The sequence below is a fragment of the Myxine glutinosa genome, chromosome 11 (genome assembly GCF_964187855.1).
Source record: "Myxine glutinosa chromosome 11, kmMyxGlut1.1, whole genome shotgun sequence".
Lineage (NCBI taxonomy): Eukaryota > Metazoa > Chordata > Myxini > Myxiniformes > Myxinidae > Myxine > Myxine glutinosa.
Genome location: NC_136271.1, coordinates 69,567,230 through 69,588,701, shown reverse-complemented (window position 1 = coordinate 69,588,701; position 21,472 = coordinate 69,567,230). Strand labels below are relative to the sequence as shown.

Here is a 21,472-nt window from a genome sequence, read left to right as displayed (position 1 = left end):
TTCATCCTTCCATTCAGTCTATCAAGGTTAAATTTCCTTGTACCTGCACAATTTCTCTTTTTAACTCTCGTTAACCTAGTTCACTACCTCTCTATTTCATGCCATTTCATTTTCAGTATGCTAACCTTTCACCCACTGTCGTCTAGCTCTTTAGTAAGTCTCCATATCCATTTGAAAAAAAATCTTTTTGAAGGCGCTCTGAGTCGGCAGAGCCAAGATAGTTATAAACTGAGGAGTGTCCTAATGAGGAAAGTGTTCAACCTTCTGCTGACTCGTGAATAAGTTTGGAATGAGGCAAAAGTTTCCGCACATCACTTACAGTGCCATACTTGTGTTAAATAATATACCATTTGCTGATACCAACTGTGCTGATATAATGGAGGAACTTTACGGAAAAGCAACGACATATATGTCGTGAAGTTAGCAATGGAACACAATGATCGCTTTCGATATTTTACCTGGGTAAGTGAAGAGTGCAGCATTTCTGGCTATGCAGCAAGTCAAACTTGAAAATTCCCTTGTCCAAAATACCATACCACATAGCAAAACTTTCTAATGATTCCTTTGTGATAGCCCATAGCACAACAAAAGTGTCATCTTGCTCAGACAGCAACCACACTCTGAGATAGCTGGTAATATAACCTGCTGTAAAGGAGTGTCCAAATAAAACCAGACCACCCGTTAGGGCAGCTTGGGCAGGAATCTGAAACTTGCTCACGGCGCCAACAACTACGAGCCAATTATTTGTGAAAGACACAATGGGATCTTCAATGTCCACTAACAATCGAGAAACGGTGGGTTTAACGTCCTTCCATTGGATGGTGTACACATCTATGACACCAGGGTGACAGTTTATAACTAGGCCGAGATTCAACCCCAGACTAGATAGCTCGGAGTGTGCATACTCGGCAGTTGTAGGCCAGACAGCTCTTCACGCTAGGTTATCCTGCCAGCCTCAACAACCGTTAGTCCGATTGACATGGAATTTTACCATAGGAGCTCCTCCACCTGTAGATTTTTAAAAAGTCATAATTATGACTTCATATGTCACGTGGTGCAGGCGCCATCTTGGAAAATATCGAAAAACATTGCACCTCTATATCTCCAAAACCGCTCCATGGAAAAAAAATGAAACATGGTGCGTTGTCAAGTACTCCCCATGGGGAATAAGATAAGTTAATGATGATGTCATCGGTAACTTAATTATGACGTCATACTTCGCCAAGTACAACGCTTGATCTGATGAGTATGAATTTTTTCTCTCTGCAATTCCTGCTCCGATTAACACAAAATTTTCACCGTCGGATCGCCTCCATCTGTAGAATTTGTGATAATTATGACGTCGGAGGTCACGCGTGCCATCTTGGTACATGTGCCATCTTGGAAAAAAAAACAAAAAAACGTTGCACCTCCATCTCCAAAACCGTTCCATGGAAAAAAAAATATCAAAATGTGGCTCATTGTAAAAAAAACACTGCATGGGGAATAAGTGTCGTTAACGATGACGTCATTGGTTCTTAATTATGACGTCATTGGTTCTTAATTATGACGTCATAATTCGACAGGGACGGGGATGCCTAGTCTGATCAGTTTGAAATTTCTTGAGGATGATCTACATAACAATTATATCACAGAATATAAACTTATGATGTCATCACTTACGTGGTCCGGCAGCCATATTCGATCAAATAAAAAAAAACCTTCAAAAACAGAAGAGTTGGCTCGCACCAAGTTGACTGTGCAGGGTAATTGTCCAAAACGATTCGCTTGCATGTGAAGGAAATCCAGCATTTGTTGCTACAAATATGACAAATGACCTTTAAATTTGATTGCTTAATGAGCGCTTATTAAATATTTACTGGAAGAGCAAAATCAAAGTTAAAAATCATCTTTAACTGTACACCGTGACTTTCAGAAAGAATGTCATTCCTGGCAGCTTTAAATAAAGACTTTTTCAGTCGTGTGCTGACTTACAGCTCCGCAAAGCTTTATCATTCCTTCACATAAATGCCACCTCAACCTGGCTTCAACCATCATGAAATGTTAGATTCAACTGAAGGTTCTGCCGAGCAGGACATCCTTCCTTCCGGCTACATTCTACAGCCCAAATTTTCAGTTTGATGTCACATCCATCTACTGTGGCCTATAAACACATTATTTATAGGCATTCCTTGTGGCAGAATACTGCCTCTCAATGTGTTAAATCTATCAAGATCATTATTTAATTTTGTACTTTCTCACAAGAGATGATTCCATCAGTCATAAGCAAGGCAAAAGAAAAGTAAGTAATAAAGTGCCGAAATAGAATGCATAAAAACCTACATCTCAGACAAACGAGACTGATTCAAGAGCCAAGAATAAGATGAGTTGTAAAAATGAGTCGATGGAAAAGCCTTTTTAGGGGCAGTTAACAATATCCTTTCATTAACTTTCTGCTCTAAATACAACTACTGTCTCTGTTATTTGATACTAGGGCATGCCCGTACTATATCTATATCTAAAATTATATCCCCCCCCCTCTATTTACATGAAATGGTTTGGTCCAAAGCGAACGGCTTGCGAGTACGGTGACAATCCCCCCCCTCTATTTACATGCAATGGTTTGGTCCAAAGCGAACGGCTTCCGGAGTTTGGTAAAGAAATCGCCATCGCGTGCACAAACGCGCAGGAAAGCGAATGAATCGCAAATTCGTTTTTATTAGTTGTAAAACATAGTTTAACGCCAACATAGTTTGCAAACGTGAAATAAATGAATACGCTCTCAAATGTGCCATCCGAGGCAGAGTGTGTCCGCCACGTTCGGCACACGCGATCGTTCGCTGCTCTCTGATTGGTTGAATCGTTTTTTGGACATAGCTCGGTAAGTAATTGTCCGATTAATATGAAACCTTGAAAAGGCACATCCTCGGGTCCCCAGCAATATACCTGGCAAGTTAAAAGTATATCGGACCCGTGGTTGTCGAGAAACAGCGGTCACAGACAAACAAACAAACGTACAGACAGACAGACAGAGATTACTGGAATTATAGATAGATAACTGGTGAGTGAATATACACGTCAAGGATGGATAATGTGATGGTATGGGGTTTTATAAGATGGGTGAGCCAGAGAACAACAATCCAGTGACAAACAGAACTAGAGAGTTCTTAGAACACCTTTCCCCACGCAGTCTTGAGAAAAAAAAGGATGTGGGTGGGCTCTGTGAGCAGCAAATTTGATTGGTCGAGATGATGTAAAATGCCGTAATACTTTGTCCAAGTACTGCTGAACGAAAGGTTTGTGAAAGTCAAAATAAGGCGATTTGTGCTCTACAGTATTCAGGTTCTGTATATAATTCAATTTAAAAAAATTAAGATTTTTAAAGTTGTAGAATTTTTATTCTTTGGAAATTTACCACCGTTGATGCAGCGTTTTTTACACCCCCTTATTTAACACGTTACGTTAGTTATTCGTGCCTATTGTTTGTGTCCTTTATGACGTCCTTAAAAACATTACGTTTCCTGTTTGGAATGATTTTCAATGTTGTTTGACTTCCAGGCACGTAGACAAATAATTTCTTTTTAGCTCACTCCTCTCACTTTTAGCTCAGGCCAAATTCAGAGTGGATCTACAGACTTGGCATTTAATATGGAATATTTTTTTTGTGGGGGTGAACTTGCTTTTCAAGATGACTTAGAACCAAAAGTTCATTGGAATTATGTTGAAATTATTCGAGATTTTGTTAATGTGACCTTTAAAAGAAACAAAAACCACATTTGACATTTCGAAGCAAATAAATTGATCCTTGAAAGTGATGTAAACTGATATCGAACTCAATTCACGGACAGTACTGTGTTAAACTTCTGTACGTTTTCCAGAAGTATCTCTTTATTTTGCACATTAGCCAAAAAAAAATTCAACTAAAACAAAAGCTAAATTATGACTGGGATTACGGACATTAAAATTACAGTTCAGTACTTCGTGTAACCCCCACGAGCATTCAGGAGAGCGCGCACACGTCGAGGCATGCAGTTCACGAGATTTGCCAAGGTTTGGACAGGAATCGCTTGCCATGCAGTGACAATAGTCTGCTGCAATTCACGCACAGAGGTAAGCTGCTGGTCCAAGTTGTCGATTTGACGCGTTAATTCTGCCCACAAGTTCTCTATCGGATTCATATCCGGGGACATGGCAGGCCACTCCATATGCTCCACACCACGGTCAGCAAGAAAGTGTTGGATCATGCGAGCAAGATGAGGCCGTGCATTGTCATCTTGGAAGACAAAGTTTCCTCGAAAGGCTGCACGAGCAAATGGAAGAAATGTTTCTTCCAGAATGACCCTGTACTTGAACTGGTTCAGGTTTCCATTCAGAACAACCAGGTCAGTTTTGCCCCCTGCATGAAAAGTAGCCCAAACGGTCACTCCACCACCTCCAGCTTGGACTCTTGGCACTATACAATCTTCGTTGTGGGCTTCATGCACTTGTCTGTGCACTCGGACGTGGCCATCTTGACGATAGACCAGAAATCTAGCCTCGTCACTGAAGGTTACGTGATTCCAGTGTCCTGGCTGCCATTGACGGTGCTCTCTGGCCCACTGCATTCGGCGCTGGCTGTATTGTCTGGTCAGGCATGGCTTTCTCAGGGGACGCCTGGCACGATAGCCTGCTTGAACCAGTCGTTGGTTGACTAGCCTTCTGGATACAGGCACATTTGTCAGTTGCTGCCACTCAGCCCTAAGCCGATTATCTGACTTGGTACGGCCATTGCAGACTAACCGGTGCAGCTGGCGATCATCTCTCCTTGTGGTTCTGCGTGGACATCCTGGCCTCGGTATTGGAGTAGGGACACCCCTCTGAGCATTTCGTTTCAGGAACTTTGACACTTGACCTTGAGTGATGCCATACTGCCGAGCAATAGCACGCTGTTTCATGCCAGAATTTCGTAAAGCCACCACTCCATGACAAACAGCATTGTCAAGTTGACGGACCATCTCCAGAGGAAGCGGCAATAACTTTTGTAGACGTGCAGCAGTTGTTTTCCACTAATACAGAATGCAACAACCCTTATATACCTGATTGTGAAGCCAATCGTCAAATGTACCTGTCCTTACATTTTGTCATGCCACCTCTGATATAATCCTGTTTTTTTTTTTTTTGTTTTTTTTTTTAATACAAGATCGAGGCTCGTGAAAGAGCGAACATTAATCACACAGAAAGACAAACCGACACATAAAACATATAACATCGGGAGCGGTAGACAAGATGGGGAGAGAGGGGGAAGGACACAAACACAACATTTGAGAGCAGGGACCGAGAGACATGGAGACATCGAGAGATCTGAGAGAGGGCGAGGGCTTTGGGGGGGGGGGGGGGCATGGGAAGGGGGCGGTGGGAGAGGTATAAAACATATGGACACTGCCAGGACTTCCAGGAAAGAAGTTGGAATTTCAAACAAGGTGGATCTGGGGTGAATTAGCGGGGGTAGAAAAGATCAAGGTTTTGGATGGGGGAAGATAAGAGATGGTGGTGAACAGCTGTTTTAAAGACCTGGAGGGAGGAGTGGGATTGAAGGGAGTGAGGGAGTTTGTTCCAGAGGCGGGAGAAAAGAGGAATGAAAGAGTGAAGGTGAGCAGAGAGCCGAGATTTCGGCAGTTTAACCATCAGAGGGTTGCTGGCAGATCTTGTGCGACCTGTAGGAATATTTGGGGGACAGAGCACAGAGAGAGCTGGGGGTGCAAGGCCGGAGAGGAGTCGGTAGAAGACAGAAAGACCACCTACCTGCCTGCGGTGAGTGAGTGAAAGGCCCTCAGAGATAGCTTCATCGCGGGAGATTCCAATAATTCTGAAAGCTTTGGTTTCAACAGCGTGAAGCCGAGCTAGGTGTGAGGCAGGAGCACCGGCCCATAGGGGAGAACAGTATTCCATTGAGCTGCGGATGAAAGCCTTGTATGTGGTGAGGAGCTCAGGTGTGCCGAGGAAGGACTTCGCACGACGGAGGATGCCCAGTCGGTGACTGGCTTTGGACTGGCTGTTATTGACTTCTTGCTGCGAAAGACAATCAATGACATGGTTCTTTCAACAAGGACATCACCGAAGGGTAAAAGAAACTCACCAGATTGATATACTGAGTTCAGAAAGTAAACCCAAGTCAAGAAAAAAAAAATTCCATATTAAATGCCAAGTCTGTAGAATGGCACTCTGAAGAGTGCATTTCTCGGCCAGTCTGAGCAGTTTAAGTTTTTCTTATCCCACTAGTAGGCCGGATCTGAATGAATCCAATTTGTCATTGTAACACACCCAACCTGTCCACCAAGTTTCATCCGAATAAATCCATCGCGTTTTGAGATATTGTGTTATGTATCGTTTTTGGCCCCATACTCAATGGTGGAAAATCACTTTAAAAATTCTCGGATCCAGATTTGGATTCAAATCTTCACCAAAATGGAATAAATTATTCCTTGTCACACTCCTAACCTGTCCACCAAGTTTTGTCCGAATCTGTTCATAACGTTTTGAGATATCGTGCTATATATCGTTTTTGGTCCGATCTCTTAAGAAATTCTAATATCCAGATCTCCACCAAAATCTAATTATTTAGTCCTCGTCTCACACCCAACCTCTCCACAAAATTTTATCCTTCCACAACTTCTTGAGATATCCTTTTTCACAGACAGACAGACAGAGGTGAAAACATAACCTCCATTCACCTTCGGTGGCAGAAGCAACTACTGTTAAACTACAGTGTTTTTTCCGATTCATGTTTCGATTCGTGTTCAAAAATATAACATTCAATTGAAATGAAGTTGTTCCTCGATCATAAACTGATATTTGTGGACAGACAGACAAACAGACAAGGTGAACAACTGCTTAACAACAGTTATCGCTGCATGCACATGGGGTAATAAGTGGAGACCTCAACAACAATCCAGTGATGGATGGGTTTGCAGCACCGACCACTAGAATGCCAGGCCATCATCCGGCATGGCGAACGCTTTAAAAAAAGTCTACCATTGACTGGGCCGAATGGAATAAAAGGAGCCAGAAGTAAATTTAGATGCCGTGAGCAGAATTGTGTCAGACTGTTAATTGTGCCTACAGGTTTGGTAACAATGTGTGAAGCAGGACATTGGAAACCAGGCAGACAAAGGGAGAGACACTTTCTTTTTTGCGAGCATTGATGCAAATTGATCATTTAGAAACATCTCTTAGAGACATTTTTCTCCTATCCACAAAACAACTTTACTTACTTGTTCATTCAGCCTTGCTCATCTTTTCAGGTATGTCATCTAACATCCTTTTTGGTGTTTTTTTGGACTCAGAGGAAAACTCAGCTGAAAATCAAAAACTAGGACTTACTTGAAGAGACAATTGTACAATCTTTCCCCTTCCCTTTTATGAAAAATTGCACCGGGCCTTAAGTAAGAAATACAATTCTAGTGAATTTTCGAGAGATATCTACCCAGGCGGCCATGCATTGCTTGCCGGTGGAGGTTCATGTGTGACCTTTCAAGCTTGTGAGTGACCTTTCGAACATTTAGGAAGTCTTCGGGGACAGTGAAAAGGAAATTGTTTTTCTTTCATGTAGCGAAACAGAATATCAAGCAGAATCATCAGATTCACACAAAGAAGCATTGCTGAATGATTACGGGAGCTCTTGCATATCTACAATCATGTAAATAACCACCGTAACAAACTGCAACAACAAAATGCACCATTTTTGCCATCATTGTCTTGTTTTTCAACTACATTTTCAATAATCGTCAACTTTTGTAATCTCGGAAGAAAAATATAAAAGGGTTTATGTATTCATTTTGAGGGTGTATACAACTATAAAGAGTTTATGTGATGATGGCATCTGACCCGTCCAGGTTTGTGACCCTTGCCGCTTCCCTTTGATCTGCCTAGTCTGGGTACGACTATAAACTGTCATTGGAATGATACTTCACAGAGCGTTGCCTCAAAAGGTGTGCCATGCTTCGGATGGATGTTAAACTGGATTTCCAATCTTCAAAGATTGGTTTCTGCATGTTAAAGATCCCATGGTGTATAGGAATCCATTTCCCAGTTAACGAGCATTTCGGATTGCAGCCGGTAAATAGGATATGAAATCCAAAATGGAACCTCCGGCTTGGGTTGCAGTCTCTGTAAGATACAGAACAACCCATTTTTAAAAGCAGTGTCAGCTGTGCCATACTGATAGCCACGGAATAAATCAGGCAACATTGGCTTTATAAGCATTCTTTGGACCATTGTTTGGCAGTGCTGGTGTGGCACCCAGGTTCACAGTCATCATTCCAGTAAAGAGGTACTATTGGATATAATCCCTCATGGGATGGCTTTGGGGAAATTCACCTCCGACTGATGATGGTCAAGTGGTTCATAAACAGAAAACGTTTATTGCACACAACCACACATTCTGGATCCACAAAATGGGTGTTTCTATTTGACCAGGAGCTTCTTTTTTTGTATACAAGATCGAGGCTCGTGTAAGAGCTAACATTAAACACAAAAAGGAGAGAGGAGTGGGATTGAAGAGAGTGAGGGAGTTTGTTCCAGAGGCGGGAGAAAAGGGGAATGAAAGAGTGAAGGTGAGCAGAGAGTCTTGATTTTGGCAGTTTAACGATAAGAGGGTTGCAGGCAGATCTTGGCGACCTGTAGGAATATTTGTGGGACAGAGCACAGAGAGAGCTGGGGAAGCAAGGCCGGAGAGGAGTCGGTAGAAGACAGAAAGACCACCAACCTGCCTGCCGTGAATGAGTGAAAGGCCCTCGGAGTTATCTTCATCGCGGGAGATTCCAATGATTCTGAAAGCTTTGGTTTCAACATCATGAAGCCGAGCCAGGTGTGAGGCAGAAGCACCGGCCCAGAGGGGGGAACAGTATTCCATTGAGCTGCGGATGAAAGCTTTGTATGTGGTGAGGAGTTCAGAAGTGCCCAGAAAGGACTTCGCATGACGGAGGATGCCCAGTCGGCGAATGGCTTTGGAGGCCAGCTTGCAAATGTGGTTTTCCCAGGAAAGATCCTGGCAGATAGAGAGACCCAAAAGCTTGAGTGACAGAACTTCTTCAAGAGGATTGTTCATAAAGTAGATGGGAGGGTTGTCCAGACAGGCTTTTCGGAGAGACAAAGTGAGAGTGTGAGATTTGTCAGGATTGAAAGACATGTTCCACTTGTTTGACCAGTTTGTGATATTGTCCAGGTCTGCAGACAGTGAAGAGGCTGCAGCCTGCCAATCTGAGGGGTGGGATATGGAGCGGCAGTGAGTGGAGTGGTCAGCAAAGAGATAGAGAGGATTTTCCAGAGAGTCGGAGAGATCATCAATGAAGACCAGAAAAAGCACAGGGCCCAGAACACTGCTTTGAGGAACTCCAGCCTGAACAGGGATGGGAGAAGAGAGAATTCCATTCAGTGCCACACGTTGACTGCGACCGGTGAGGATGTCCGCAAGCCATGCGTGGAGGTTTCCATGGATACCATAGGAGGAGAGTTTGGTGAGCAGGGCGGGGTGCCAGACCGTATCGAAGGCACGAGATATGTCAAGGGAGACAGCTCTGATTTCCTGTTTGGCATTAAGGACCTCCATCCATTGTTAAAGACAGCAGAAGCAGCATTTCCAGAGTAGAATCACCTGGTCTGAATCAAAATTGATGATCCGAGATCAAGCCATTGGAGAAGAGGAAGGATTTGATGTCAGAAGCGATGATGGATTCCATGACCTAGCTGATTTTTGGGAGGAGGCTGATTGGTCTGTAGTTGCAAGGATCTGTTTTTGCACCTTTTTGTGTAAAGCTGTAATGTTGGCTGATTTCCAAGCAGATGGTAGATGATGTTGAGCAAAAGAGAGGGTGAAGAAAACAGAGAGAGGGTGAGATAGAGTGGCAGAGCAGGATTTTAGGACCCGTGGGCTGATGCCCTCTGGTCCAGTTGCAGAATCAGAGTCGAGGTTTGACCAAGACTTATCCACCTTGTCAGGCGAGAGGGACAGAGTCCAGGAGCAGCTGGGTTCGACTGGGTAAGGTGGGTACAGAGAGAGATGGGTTTGGGACACAATATTTTGAAGCAAACACAGAGTGGAGGCATTGATTGAAGATATTGTGATAGGATTGAAACCAAAATGCTGTCAGTCATCCTTCAAGCATCTCTACCTTACCTTTTTGTTTAAAATATGCTTGCTTCTTTATTATTTCAATCTGAACTAATGACTCATGAAGAATAAAATCTCATGATAAAAACACCATTTACTGTTTTGACATCTGTTGTCTACTTATGTTCCAGTAATGAGCCTCAATGTTGTAGAGAAAAAAAAAAAATCTAATGAAAGTACGCTGATGTTGCATTATGTACTTCTGCAGGTGATATATTCTATAAATCCCACATCGGCCTTAATTCACTGTGAAAAAAGAACAAAACAAAAAAAATAGCCTTGAGCATGCAAGGTGAAGTACGATATGCCAGTAATAAAGAGGGCTTAATTACCCCCACGTGTGCGAAGCAGAAAAGCGTAGTTACGCAATTGCTTCACATCTCTGTCTGTCTGTCCTTCTGCCTGCAAACGTCAGTTTATGACTGAGGGATAACTTAATTTCAATTAAATGTTATATTTTGAACATGAATCAGCCCATGAATCAGAAAACAAACCTGTAGTTTAGCAGTTGGCCTACTTTGTCTCTTAATTCGTCCCAACTGCACATATGCAGAGAGATAATTTTTTTGCTCTGTCTACCTGTCTGGCAGTCAAACAAAATTGAAAATCATTCACAACAGGAACGTCACAGCTTTTAAGGACGTCATAAAGGACACAAACAACAGGCATGAGGAATTAATGTTACATGTTAAATAAAGTGGTGTAAAAGACGCTGCATCATCAGCGTTAAACTCCCGAAAAAATTTTTCTAGGACCTTTAAAATATTTATTCTATTTTAAATGATTTATATACTTGAACAATTTAGAACACAAATTGCCATTTTGACACTTTCAGAGCCTTAATGTTTCGTAGTACTTGGGCAAAATATTACAGAATTTTACATTATCTCGACATATCAAATCTGCTGCTCGCAGAACACGCCCATATCCTTTTTTCCTCAAGACTTCACTGAGTAAGACGTTCGATGAACTCTCTCGTTAGGTAACATGTTGATTGAAAATATTGTGTTATGGAGAATAATTCTAAGTTGTGGATAATAATTTATAAAAGCAGAAAGTAGAGGGAAATTTTACAATCCTACAAAATGACCATTCCTAACCTTTTCATTCAGTACCTACTGGAAGTCCCAAGAAGGTGATTTGTGTTCTAGTGTTCAAGTATATAATTCAATTGAAATAAAATAAAGATTTCAAAGGTTGTAGAAAAAAAAGCCTTTTTTGGAAGTTTACCGCCGTTGATGAACCGTCTTTCACACAACCTTATTTAGCACGTTACACGAGTTCTTCGTGCCTGTTGTTTGTGTCCTTTATGACATCCTTAAAAACAACGTTTCCTGCTTGGAATGATTTTCAATTTTGTTTGACTGCCAGACAGGCAGATAGAGTACAATAATTACCTTACTCCACTGTGCATGCTCAGAACGACATTCCATACAATTTGCCAAATTCAGAACCAAAGTACTGCTAAACCACAGGTTCTAGTGTTCAGAATATAAAGTTCAATTGAAACGAAGTAGTTCCTGATCATAAACTGACATCTGTAGACAGACAGACAGACAAAGTGAGGCAATTATTTAACCATGCGTTTTGCTTCGTGAGCTGGGTAGAAATGTATTGCTCAACCTGTCTCTAAACGAGCCAGCTATGAACATGCGCTTCTGGAACCTCAAGTAATATCGAATACACCAGACCTTACACAAAATCCCAATACCAAATATGAAAAATAAAAAAAATAAAGACTCATCATGTTCTGCCATAGGAAACTGAAGGCCCTCCGGAATGTAGTGAGAACTCCGTCCCTCTGAATTAAACTCGGTATTCAATTCCATTTTCAAACACCCTATTGAACAATTGGAATATCGGAATAATCCAAGAAAATTTGAAAACAAAAACAACAAATGGAAAAAAATAAAGCAATTAAAATGCTTTGAATGTTGATGGCGATCACTGATGATGATGGTGATAAACAAATGGCTGTGAACGTCAGTGAAATATTGATTCACCCGAATTTGCTTGTACTGCAGACGATAACTTGTGACTCGGTCTACAGCTTCGGGCTCCTTTTGAGTCCATTGGAGTAGGAAAGAGTAGACATTGGGCTTTATGGAGCGTACAGGATTCACTGTGTCGTAGAAGAACTCGGGAGCATACGCTCGACCTGCACGCAGGGCCATGAACACACTAATCGTAAAGCATATCTACCTATGGACATCTCAAATGGTTCAATCAACAATACAAATTAATGTAATTAATTAAATGTGTCAATAGAATAAGTATCACCATTCAATGTCCTCAATCTTTCCATCAACCTCTGGTAACCATTCTGGTTCTGGGTCTGAGTGTGTTGGACGTTGGCTGGTGCAGTACCTCCTTCCAGTTCATCAAAGCTAAGTTTTCCAGACCAAATCGGTCATGTCTGTGTGTGTATCATTTCTTTCCTGTGATGCTGGTTGTGTTTTCGTCCATTTTCCTGTGTTTAGTTGTACCTTGTTGTGGTGTATTGTCAAATGTGCGGCCCTGTGATTTTATGACAAACTCGCTATGGCCAGAGTTTGTGAGCGTGCAAATTAGGCCTCTGCTATGATGTCGCGTACCTCCTGATTCCTTTATCCCAAGGGTTGTCCTTTCACGCTCCTTAACTTTATGTTAGTCCCCCTCCTCGTCTAAAAAAAAAAATTCCACTGCAAAAAAATCATTAACTCATTCTGCCAGTTATTGACTTCCTTCATTCATTCTTTATCTCTTCTTTCTCAATACCTCCCAAAAAGCATTTTAAAATGGTGTTAGAAGCTTTTAAAGTGAGAAGCAAATTAATTCAATTGAGAGGAATGTTAGCTGGACGTTGGCTCGTACAAGGCCTCCTTAAAATTCATCTTTAATTTGATTTTTACTTTGAAAGGTTCTTTTTTTTTAATACATGGCCAAGGCTCATGGAAGAGCTGGGACACATAACAGATCAGGACACAACATAGCAAAGGGAACAGCAGGAGAAAGGGGAAACACCAACAGCAGGGCAGAGGAAAAAGTTATAGGGAGACAGTCAAACAAGGGATGCAGGTAACGATGAGGGGTAAGGGAGAACGCAAGGGATACACAAGATGGATACACAAGCAAAATTTTGGGAAGGGTGTGGGGTGGTTTAACGGATGTGGAAAAGATCATGGTTTTGGATGGTGGATGAGTTGAGATGATGGTGAACAGCTGTTATTTTTTTATTTAAGAACATTTTAAAATGCTTTTAACAACAGATCACAAACCGATCCTACTCACAAACGCTCGATCGGTCGATCACTCCTCCCTCGTATCTAGAGCACTACTTTCCTCAATCCCTTAACCAAAACACATTCATTGCACCCATCCCATGATGTCTGTCTCCATATACTGTATATAAATTGGGAATCATGAGATGTGCAGTTTGCAGAGGAGGTCTGCACACAACCATCAATTCCCCTTCACATCCATTAATGATGTGAAACCCCTCCATGACAGTACCCTTCCACTCATCAACCTCCTACATGCCTATATTCTCCAAAACCAACCCCTTCTTTATGTCCCCCTCATTAGCATCCCTCAAGCTCATGTCCCATCGTTATGCTTCTCCCTCACCACACCACCTTCACGCTATCCCCTCCCCCCTTCCCTGCCCACCCCTTCCCAACGTCTTCAAGCCCCGCACAATCACAGCTTCCATCCTGGCTCCCTCAAGGCTTCCCCACTGTCCCACCCATCCCTGATCTTCCCTCCCCCACCCACCCTTACTTAAGGGCTTCCCCCTTGCCCCACCCCTCTCTAAGGTCCCGTACCCGCCTCTCTACATGCCTGCATCCTGCCAACAGGGTCACCTCCCCTGTCCCTGATCTGCCACCTCCCCTTTCCCTGTGTGGACCTCAAAGATCAGCTTTCCGTTGTAGAAACCATGGCCTTCAAGATCATTAGAATCTCCCACGATGAAGCCGAGTCTCTGGGCTGACCACTTTTACATACATGGCACACAGGACACCCCGAACTAGTTAGTATCATAACTAGTAACTTAGTTAGTAGTTAGTAACTAGTAAGTATCTTCCTTGGTGGATGGCGATACGAGTTGGTGGTGCCTTCAGTTTTGAATACGGAATTTATCCACTACAACCAATTTTTGGTGATCTAAGGATTACAGCCATCGAAGAAATAATGCTTATGCATATGAAAGGCCAGAATTTGGAGAATACCCTACTCAAAAGGGAGAGTTATGTCAGCTTTTGCATACATGCAGTACTTTCAGAAAGTATTCACAACCCTTGACTTTTTCACATTTTGTTGTTACAGCCTGAATTAAAATTGATTAAATGGAGATTTTTTTATCATTGATCTACGCATAATACCCCCATCATATCAAAGCGTTTTTATTTTTAATTTTTAATTTCTACAAATTAATTAAAAATGAAAAGCTGAAATGCCTTGAAACAATAAGTATTCAACCCCTTTGCTATGACACTCCAAATTGAGCTCAGGTGCTTCCAATTTCCTTTGCTAATCCTCGAGATGTCTCCACAACTTGATTGGGGTCAACCTGTGACCAACTCAATTAATTGGGCATGATTTAGAAAGAAACACACCTTTCTATATGAGGTCCCACAGTTGATAGTGCATGTTGGAGCAGAAATTCTACCATGAAGTCCAAGGAACTGTCTATAGAAACCCGAGATAGAATTGTGAGAAGGAATAGATCTGTGGAAGGGATTAAAATAATTTCAAGAGTGTTGAAAGTTCCCAAGAGCACAGTGAGCTCCATCATTAGGAAATGGAAAGAATATGGAATTATCCAGACTCTTCCTAGAGTTGGCCGTCCGACCAAACCCACCAACTGGGCAAGAAGGACCTTGGTTAGGGAGGTGATCAAAAACCTAAACACTACTATGACAGAACTACAGAGTTCCTTGGCTGATGGGAGAACCTGCCTGAAGGACAACAGTCTCTGCAGCACTTCACAACTCTAGGCTTTATGGGAAAGTAGCCTGATGGAAGCCACTCCTGAGAAAAAGGCATATAACAGCACAGCTGGAGTTTGCAAAAAGGCACGTGAAAGAATCTGGCAGTACGAGACAAAAGATTCTGTGGTCTGATGAGACGAAAATTGAACTCTGGCCTGAATGCAAAGCGCTATGTCTGGCAGAAACTGAGCACAGCTCATCACCCATATACCACCATCCCTACTGTGAAGCATGGTGGTGGCAGCATCAAGCTATGGGGATGCTTTTCAGCAGCAGGGACTGGGAGACTTGTATGGATAGAAGGTACAATGAATGGAGCCAAAAACAGGCAAATCCTTGTAGAGATTTAAACATATCTTGGACTGCGCTGAAAATGTACGTTCCAATAGGACCATGACCCCAAGCATAGAGCCAGAGCTACACTGGAATAACTTCAAGAATAACTACACAGAACAAGAACGTGAAAGTTTTCGAGTGGCCCAGCCAAAGCCCAGACTTGATCAAATTGAGAATCTGTGGAAAGTAATTGAAGATTGCTGTTTACCGACGCTCCCCATCCAAGTTGACAGAGGTTGAGCAAATCTGCAAGGAAGAATGGGAGAAACTCCCCAAATCCAGATGTGCAAAGCTGATACAGACATCCCCAAGAAGACTCGAAGTTGTAATCACTGCCAAAGGCACTTCTATGAAGTATTGACTCAGGGGCTTTAATACTTATGGAAATTAGATATTTCTGTTATTCATTTTTAATTATTTCGTAAAAGTTTCTGAAACAAAATTCCACTTTGACATTTATGGGATATTATGTGTACATCAGTGACAAAAAATATTTATTTAATCCAATTTAATTTCAGGCTGTAACACAACAAAATGTGAAAATAGTCAAGGGGTGTGAATACCTTCTGAAGGCACTGTATAAGGGGTTATCACTAGCTTTGTGGTCTGACATTTAAAAAGTTATTGACTGGTATTGGTTAAACGTAATTTGACAAATCTTTAAAAATTCAACTAAGTTTCTCCATTAGTTCATTTATAAGCCAACATACATCATTGAGACCTCTCTACTCTCCAGCCTGGTGTTGGCTTAGCGGTTAGGGTGCTGGCTTGGGATCCTCGGATCCTCAGTTCGAATCCCGGTCGATCGCTGAATTAACACCAGGGTGGTTGACTCAGCCTGTCATCTTTCCGAGGTCGGCAAATTGAGTACCAGCTTGCTGGGATGAATGATCCTGGTGTGTACCCCAGCTTAGAATAGGTACACCGTATCCCTGCGCATCGTAAGAGGCGACTAAACGTTGGCGCCAGGAAGGGCATCCGGCCGTAAAAACATTGCCTCAAAAAGGGAACCATGAGGTCATGGAATCCTCAAGGCAACCGAAAAATGGCCGGCCTTAAAACGGAAAATGGCCTTAGAACGATCATTCATTCACTCATATATCATAGAGACCCTTACTTAAATGTACTTATGCTTAAGGTGACAGATTCTCCAATCTATCCTCAGTTGAAATTGTGTGCATTCAGGCCAACTTACTCGTTCCTCAAAGAAGGAATTGGAAGACAACTATTTGATGGAAACCTCAGGATTCCAACTAGCTTTTCTCTTGATTTATGACAAAATGCTTCCTTTTATAATCGACTTTTTCTTCTGTCAATGGATTATTATCCAATTAATGTATTTGGTACTCAATGATCTGACACTCGTCAACTCATGGAAGGCTCCCTGACGGGAATATGAATGAGGGGGGGGGGAGGAGAGGAGAGAGGAGGTGAGGAAGGGAAGGGGAGGGGGAGGGGGGGGGAAAGAGAGGGAAGGGGGAGGGGAAGGGAGAAGGAAGGGAGAGGAAGGAAAGGGGAAGGGGTGAGGAGAGGGGGAGGGGAAGGGGAGAGGGGGAGGGGAAGGGAGAAGGGGGAGGAGAGGGAGGGAAATGAGGAAGGGGGCAGAAGGGAGGAGGGGGTGGAAGTGAGGAGGGGAGAGAGGAGGGAAAGGGGGAGAAAAAGAAAAGGGAAAGAAAGGAAGGGACTGAGCAGCACTTCAGTTTTCAATTGATCGAGCACGTACCATTTACAGAGAAGATGCAGCTGCTTGTCCCAGCTTCATTTGACACAGAGCAGTTGTAAACTCCATAGTCTCGGTTCGACAATTTCTCAATATCATAGAGACTTGGGTCGGCAGCATCGTAACGTGCAGAGCTTAGAAGCGAGCCGTCTAGTCGCCACTCGTAGCGTAATGGGCGCCAGCCTTTTCCACGTTCCACATTACAGCGCAGCGACACTGACCGACCAAGTGCCTGCCGCAACTCCAATGTTTGTGGAAAGACGGGGGGTGGGTCTTGAGGGCAAAGGAATTGCATAGGAGGAACGGAAGGGAAAGGTGAAAAAGAGGAAAAAAAATTTTTTAGTGTATGTTTGGAAAATGTCAAGGTCCAAATGATGCCATGATCCTATCATTCTCATTTTCAAAACTAACTTTACAAACAATCTCTTTGATATTGGTGATACAAATGCAAGTGAGTTTATACAACTTACACAAGACCTCTAATTCCACTTGGGCTTCGCGTGGAGGGACATTGAATCCGTTGTAAGGGCTTGTCTGACAGCGATAGACACCAGACGCTGTTCGAGACACATTGCGGAGGTGAAGGATCCCATCATACGTTTCGACAGGATCTGTGCAGTCTTTATCGATGCGGCACCATCGCAGCACGGGCTTAGGTTTGCCATGCACCTCGCATTGCAGTTCGGCATCTTTACCTTCTCGTATCCGGAGTCGAGCTCGGTTCGGTGGTACAGACACCGAGGGAGGAACTGCGAACACACATCCACGCACGGAAACAGTCGTTTATAACCATACATGCAGATGTAAATAAATAACAAATGTTTCACACCGATGGAAAGCCACGCAACATGAAGTGAAGGTATTACACATTAACAAAGGGTTGAATGGACAAACAGGTAGAAATGGAATGGAAAACGGGATGACAAAATGACAAATTATATCAATACAAGGTGGTTCACATGTGATTATGGGTGAACGACAGAAACAATATGGCCCAAACATTTTAAAGCACTGTAGTGTAACAATCAACCATGCATGGACTTTTACTTGGACATCATTATGACATCCCGAGAACATAGATTAATCATCATCAGCTGTTTTCAGTCCACTGCTCACCCGTCCATTGTCCACTCCACTGCTAATGCTCACCCGTCCATTGTCCACTCCACTGCTAATGCTCACCCGTCCATTGTCCACTCCACTGCTAATGCTCACCCATCCATTGTCCACTCCACTGCTAATGCTCACCCGTCCATTATCCACTCCACTGCTAATGCTCACCCGTCCATTGTCCACTCCACTGCTTATGCTCACCCGTCCATTGTCCACTCCACTGCTAATGCTCACCCGTCCATTGTCCACTCCACTGCTAATACTCACCCGTCCATTGTCCACTCCACTGCTAATGCTCACCCGTCCATTGTCCACTCCACTGCTAATGCTCACCCGTCCATTGTCCACTCCACTGCTAATGCTCACCCATCCATTGTCCACTCCACTGCTAATGCTCACCCGTCCATTATCCACTCCACTGCTAATGCTCACCCGTCCATTGTCCACTCCACTGCTTATGCTCACCCGTCCATTGTCCACTCCACTGCTAATGCTCACCCGTCCATTGTCCACTTCACTGCTTATGCTCACCCGTCCATTGTCCACTCCACTGATGCTCACCCATCCATTGTCCACTCCACTGATAATGCTCACCCATCCATTGTCCACTCCACTGCTAATGCTCACCCGTCCATTATCCACTCCACTGCTAATGCTCACCCGTCCATTGTCCACTCCACTGCTTATGCTCACCCGTCCATTGTCCACTCCACTGCTAATGCTCACCCGTCCATTGTCCACTCCACTGCTAATACTCACCCGTCCATTGTCCACTCCACTGCTAATGCTCACCCGTCCATTGTCCACTCCACTGCTAATGCTCACCCGTCCATTGTCCACTCCACTGCTAATGCTCACCCATCCATTGTCCACTCCACTGCTAATGCTCACCCGTCCATTATCCACTCCACTGCTAATGCTCACCCGTCCATTGTCCACTCCACTGCTTATGCTCACCCGTCCATTGTCCACTCCACTGCTAATGCTCACCCGTCCATTGTCCACTTCACTGCTTATGCTCACCCGTCCATTGTCCACTCCACTGATGCTCACCCATCCATTGTCCACTCCACTGATAATGCTCACCCATCCTTTGTCCACTCCACTGCTAAAGCTCACCCGTCCATGATCCACTCCACTGCTTATGCTCACCCGTCCATTGTCCACTTCACTGCTTATGCTCACCTGTCCATTGTCCACTCCACTGATGCTCACCCGTCCATTGTCCATTCCACTGCTAATGCTCACCTGTCCATTGTCCACTCCACTGCTAATGCTTACCCGTCCATTGTCAACTCCACTGCTAATGCTCACCTATCCATTGTCCACTCCACTGCTAATGCTCACCCGTCCATTGTCCACTCCACTGCTAATGCTCACCCGTCCATTGTCCATTCCACTGCTAATGCTCACCCGTCCATTGTCCACTCCACTGCTAATGCTCACCGTCCATTGTCCACTCCACTGCTAATGCTCACCCGTCCATTGTCCACTCCACGGCTAATGCTCACCCATCCATTGTCCACTCTACTGCTAATGCTCACCCGTCCATTGTCCACTCCACTGCTAATGCTCACCCGTCCATTGTCCACTCCACTGCTAATGCTCACCCGTCCATTGTCCACTCACTGCTAATGTGACCAGCCTACTGCCATTTGCTACCATTGACCATCTCAAATATGCCCTGGACTCCAGGATGTTATCTAACCCATTTATTAGTTTTCCTATCAAAGTGTACGTAATAGCATGCTTCTTTCTATATTTATATAAGCTGCTGTGATTTTCCATTTTATTTGGTAGCAAGGGTCCAGGTTTCTGTTCCATACATCATTATCGATAGAATGCATTCATTAATATTTATTATTTCAAGCCGATAGATATGTTGCTCTTTAGAACGTTATTGTATTAAGCCAAAAAGTTTTCCAACCAAACTTAATTCTTGTTATATATAGTTTCTGTTATTTTTCTTTTAAACTAAAATTTTGGCCTTGATGAATATATTCTTCAAATTAATCACTTACATTGTTGTCTACTCTTAGGGCCTAGACTCGAAAGGTACGTACATTCTCCTCCAAGCTCTCAAGCTTGGATTTGAAACTCTGCCAGTTACTTTGATACCTTTTTCCTTCAATGTTGCAATGTTTCTTCAGTCCTATTGTTCTTCCATGTTTTTCTGTACATGTTGCAGAATATGGACGCCAGTCTGGCTATAAACATCTTCGGTGATATTGGATCCCCTATTGTCTTGCACCATTGCTTATGTGGATGCTATTGCTTGTTTTGTGACAGTTTATGTGTACAGTCACATTATTATCTGTAAAAATATTTATTTAATATCTTTATGTACTCTTGCTTCCAATGCCTTGTATATCCAGTGCTTTTAATAATGACGATTTTTTTTTTTTTTTTTTTTTTTGGATACTGAATCGAGGCTCGTGAAAGAGCTAACATTTACTTCACAAACAAATCAACCAGACAAACAAAATATATAAAAAGAGGGAGCGGAAGACAAGATGGGGAGAGAAGGGGAAGCACACAAACACAACATTTGAGAGCAGGGAGATGTGTGGAAGGGAGAGGGCTTGGGGGGAGGAGGCGTGGGAAGGGGGGGGGGGGGGGGGAGAAGTATAAAACACAAGGACACCAAGGACTTCCAGGACAGCAGTTGGTATTTCAAAAAAGGGGAATTGGGGTGAAATTAGCGGGGGTAGAAAAGATCAAGGTTTTGGATGGGGGAGGATAAGAGATGGTGGTGAACAGCTGTTTTAAAGACCTGGAGGGTGGAGTGGGATTGAAGAGAGTGAGGGAGTTTGTTCCAGAGGCGGGAGAAAAGAGGAATGAAGGAGTGAAGGTGAGCAGAGAGTCTTGATTATGGCAGTTTAACCATAAGAGGGTTGCAGGCAGATCTTGTGCGACCTGTAGGAATATTTGCAGGACAGAGCCCAGAGAGAGCCTGGGGGGCAAGGCCAGAGAGGAGTCGGTAGAAGACGGAAAGACCACCAACCTGCCTGCGGTGAGTGAGTGAGAGGCCCTTGGAGTTAGCTTCATCGCGGGAGATTTTTTTTTTTTTTTTTTTTGTATACAAGATCGAGGCTCGTGAAAGAGCGAAAATTAATCACACAGAAAGACAAACAGACACATAAAACAAATAACATCGGGAGCGGTAGACAAGATGGGGAGAGAGGGGGAAGGACACAAACACAACAT

General features: G+C 43.3%; 1 protein-coding gene across 3 annotated transcripts in view; it reads right to left on the bottom strand.

The window, feature by feature from the left end:
- MDGA2 (MAM domain containing glycosylphosphatidylinositol anchor 2) overlaps positions 1-21,472 on the bottom strand; it is a 504,155-nt gene that overhangs the window by 171,899 nt on the left and 310,784 nt on the right. For all 3 annotated transcript variants that reach the window (XM_068130811.2, XM_068130813.2, XM_068130814.2), the window contains exons 9-11: positions 17,623-17,901; positions 17,156-17,425; positions 12,130-12,284 (exon numbers count right to left, since the gene is read on the bottom strand). In XM_068130811.2, coding sequence (XP_067986912.1) covers positions 12,130-12,284; positions 17,156-17,425; positions 17,623-17,901 — 704 coding nt within the window. The remainder of the gene's footprint in view (positions 1-12,129; positions 12,285-17,155; positions 17,426-17,622; positions 17,902-21,472) is intronic.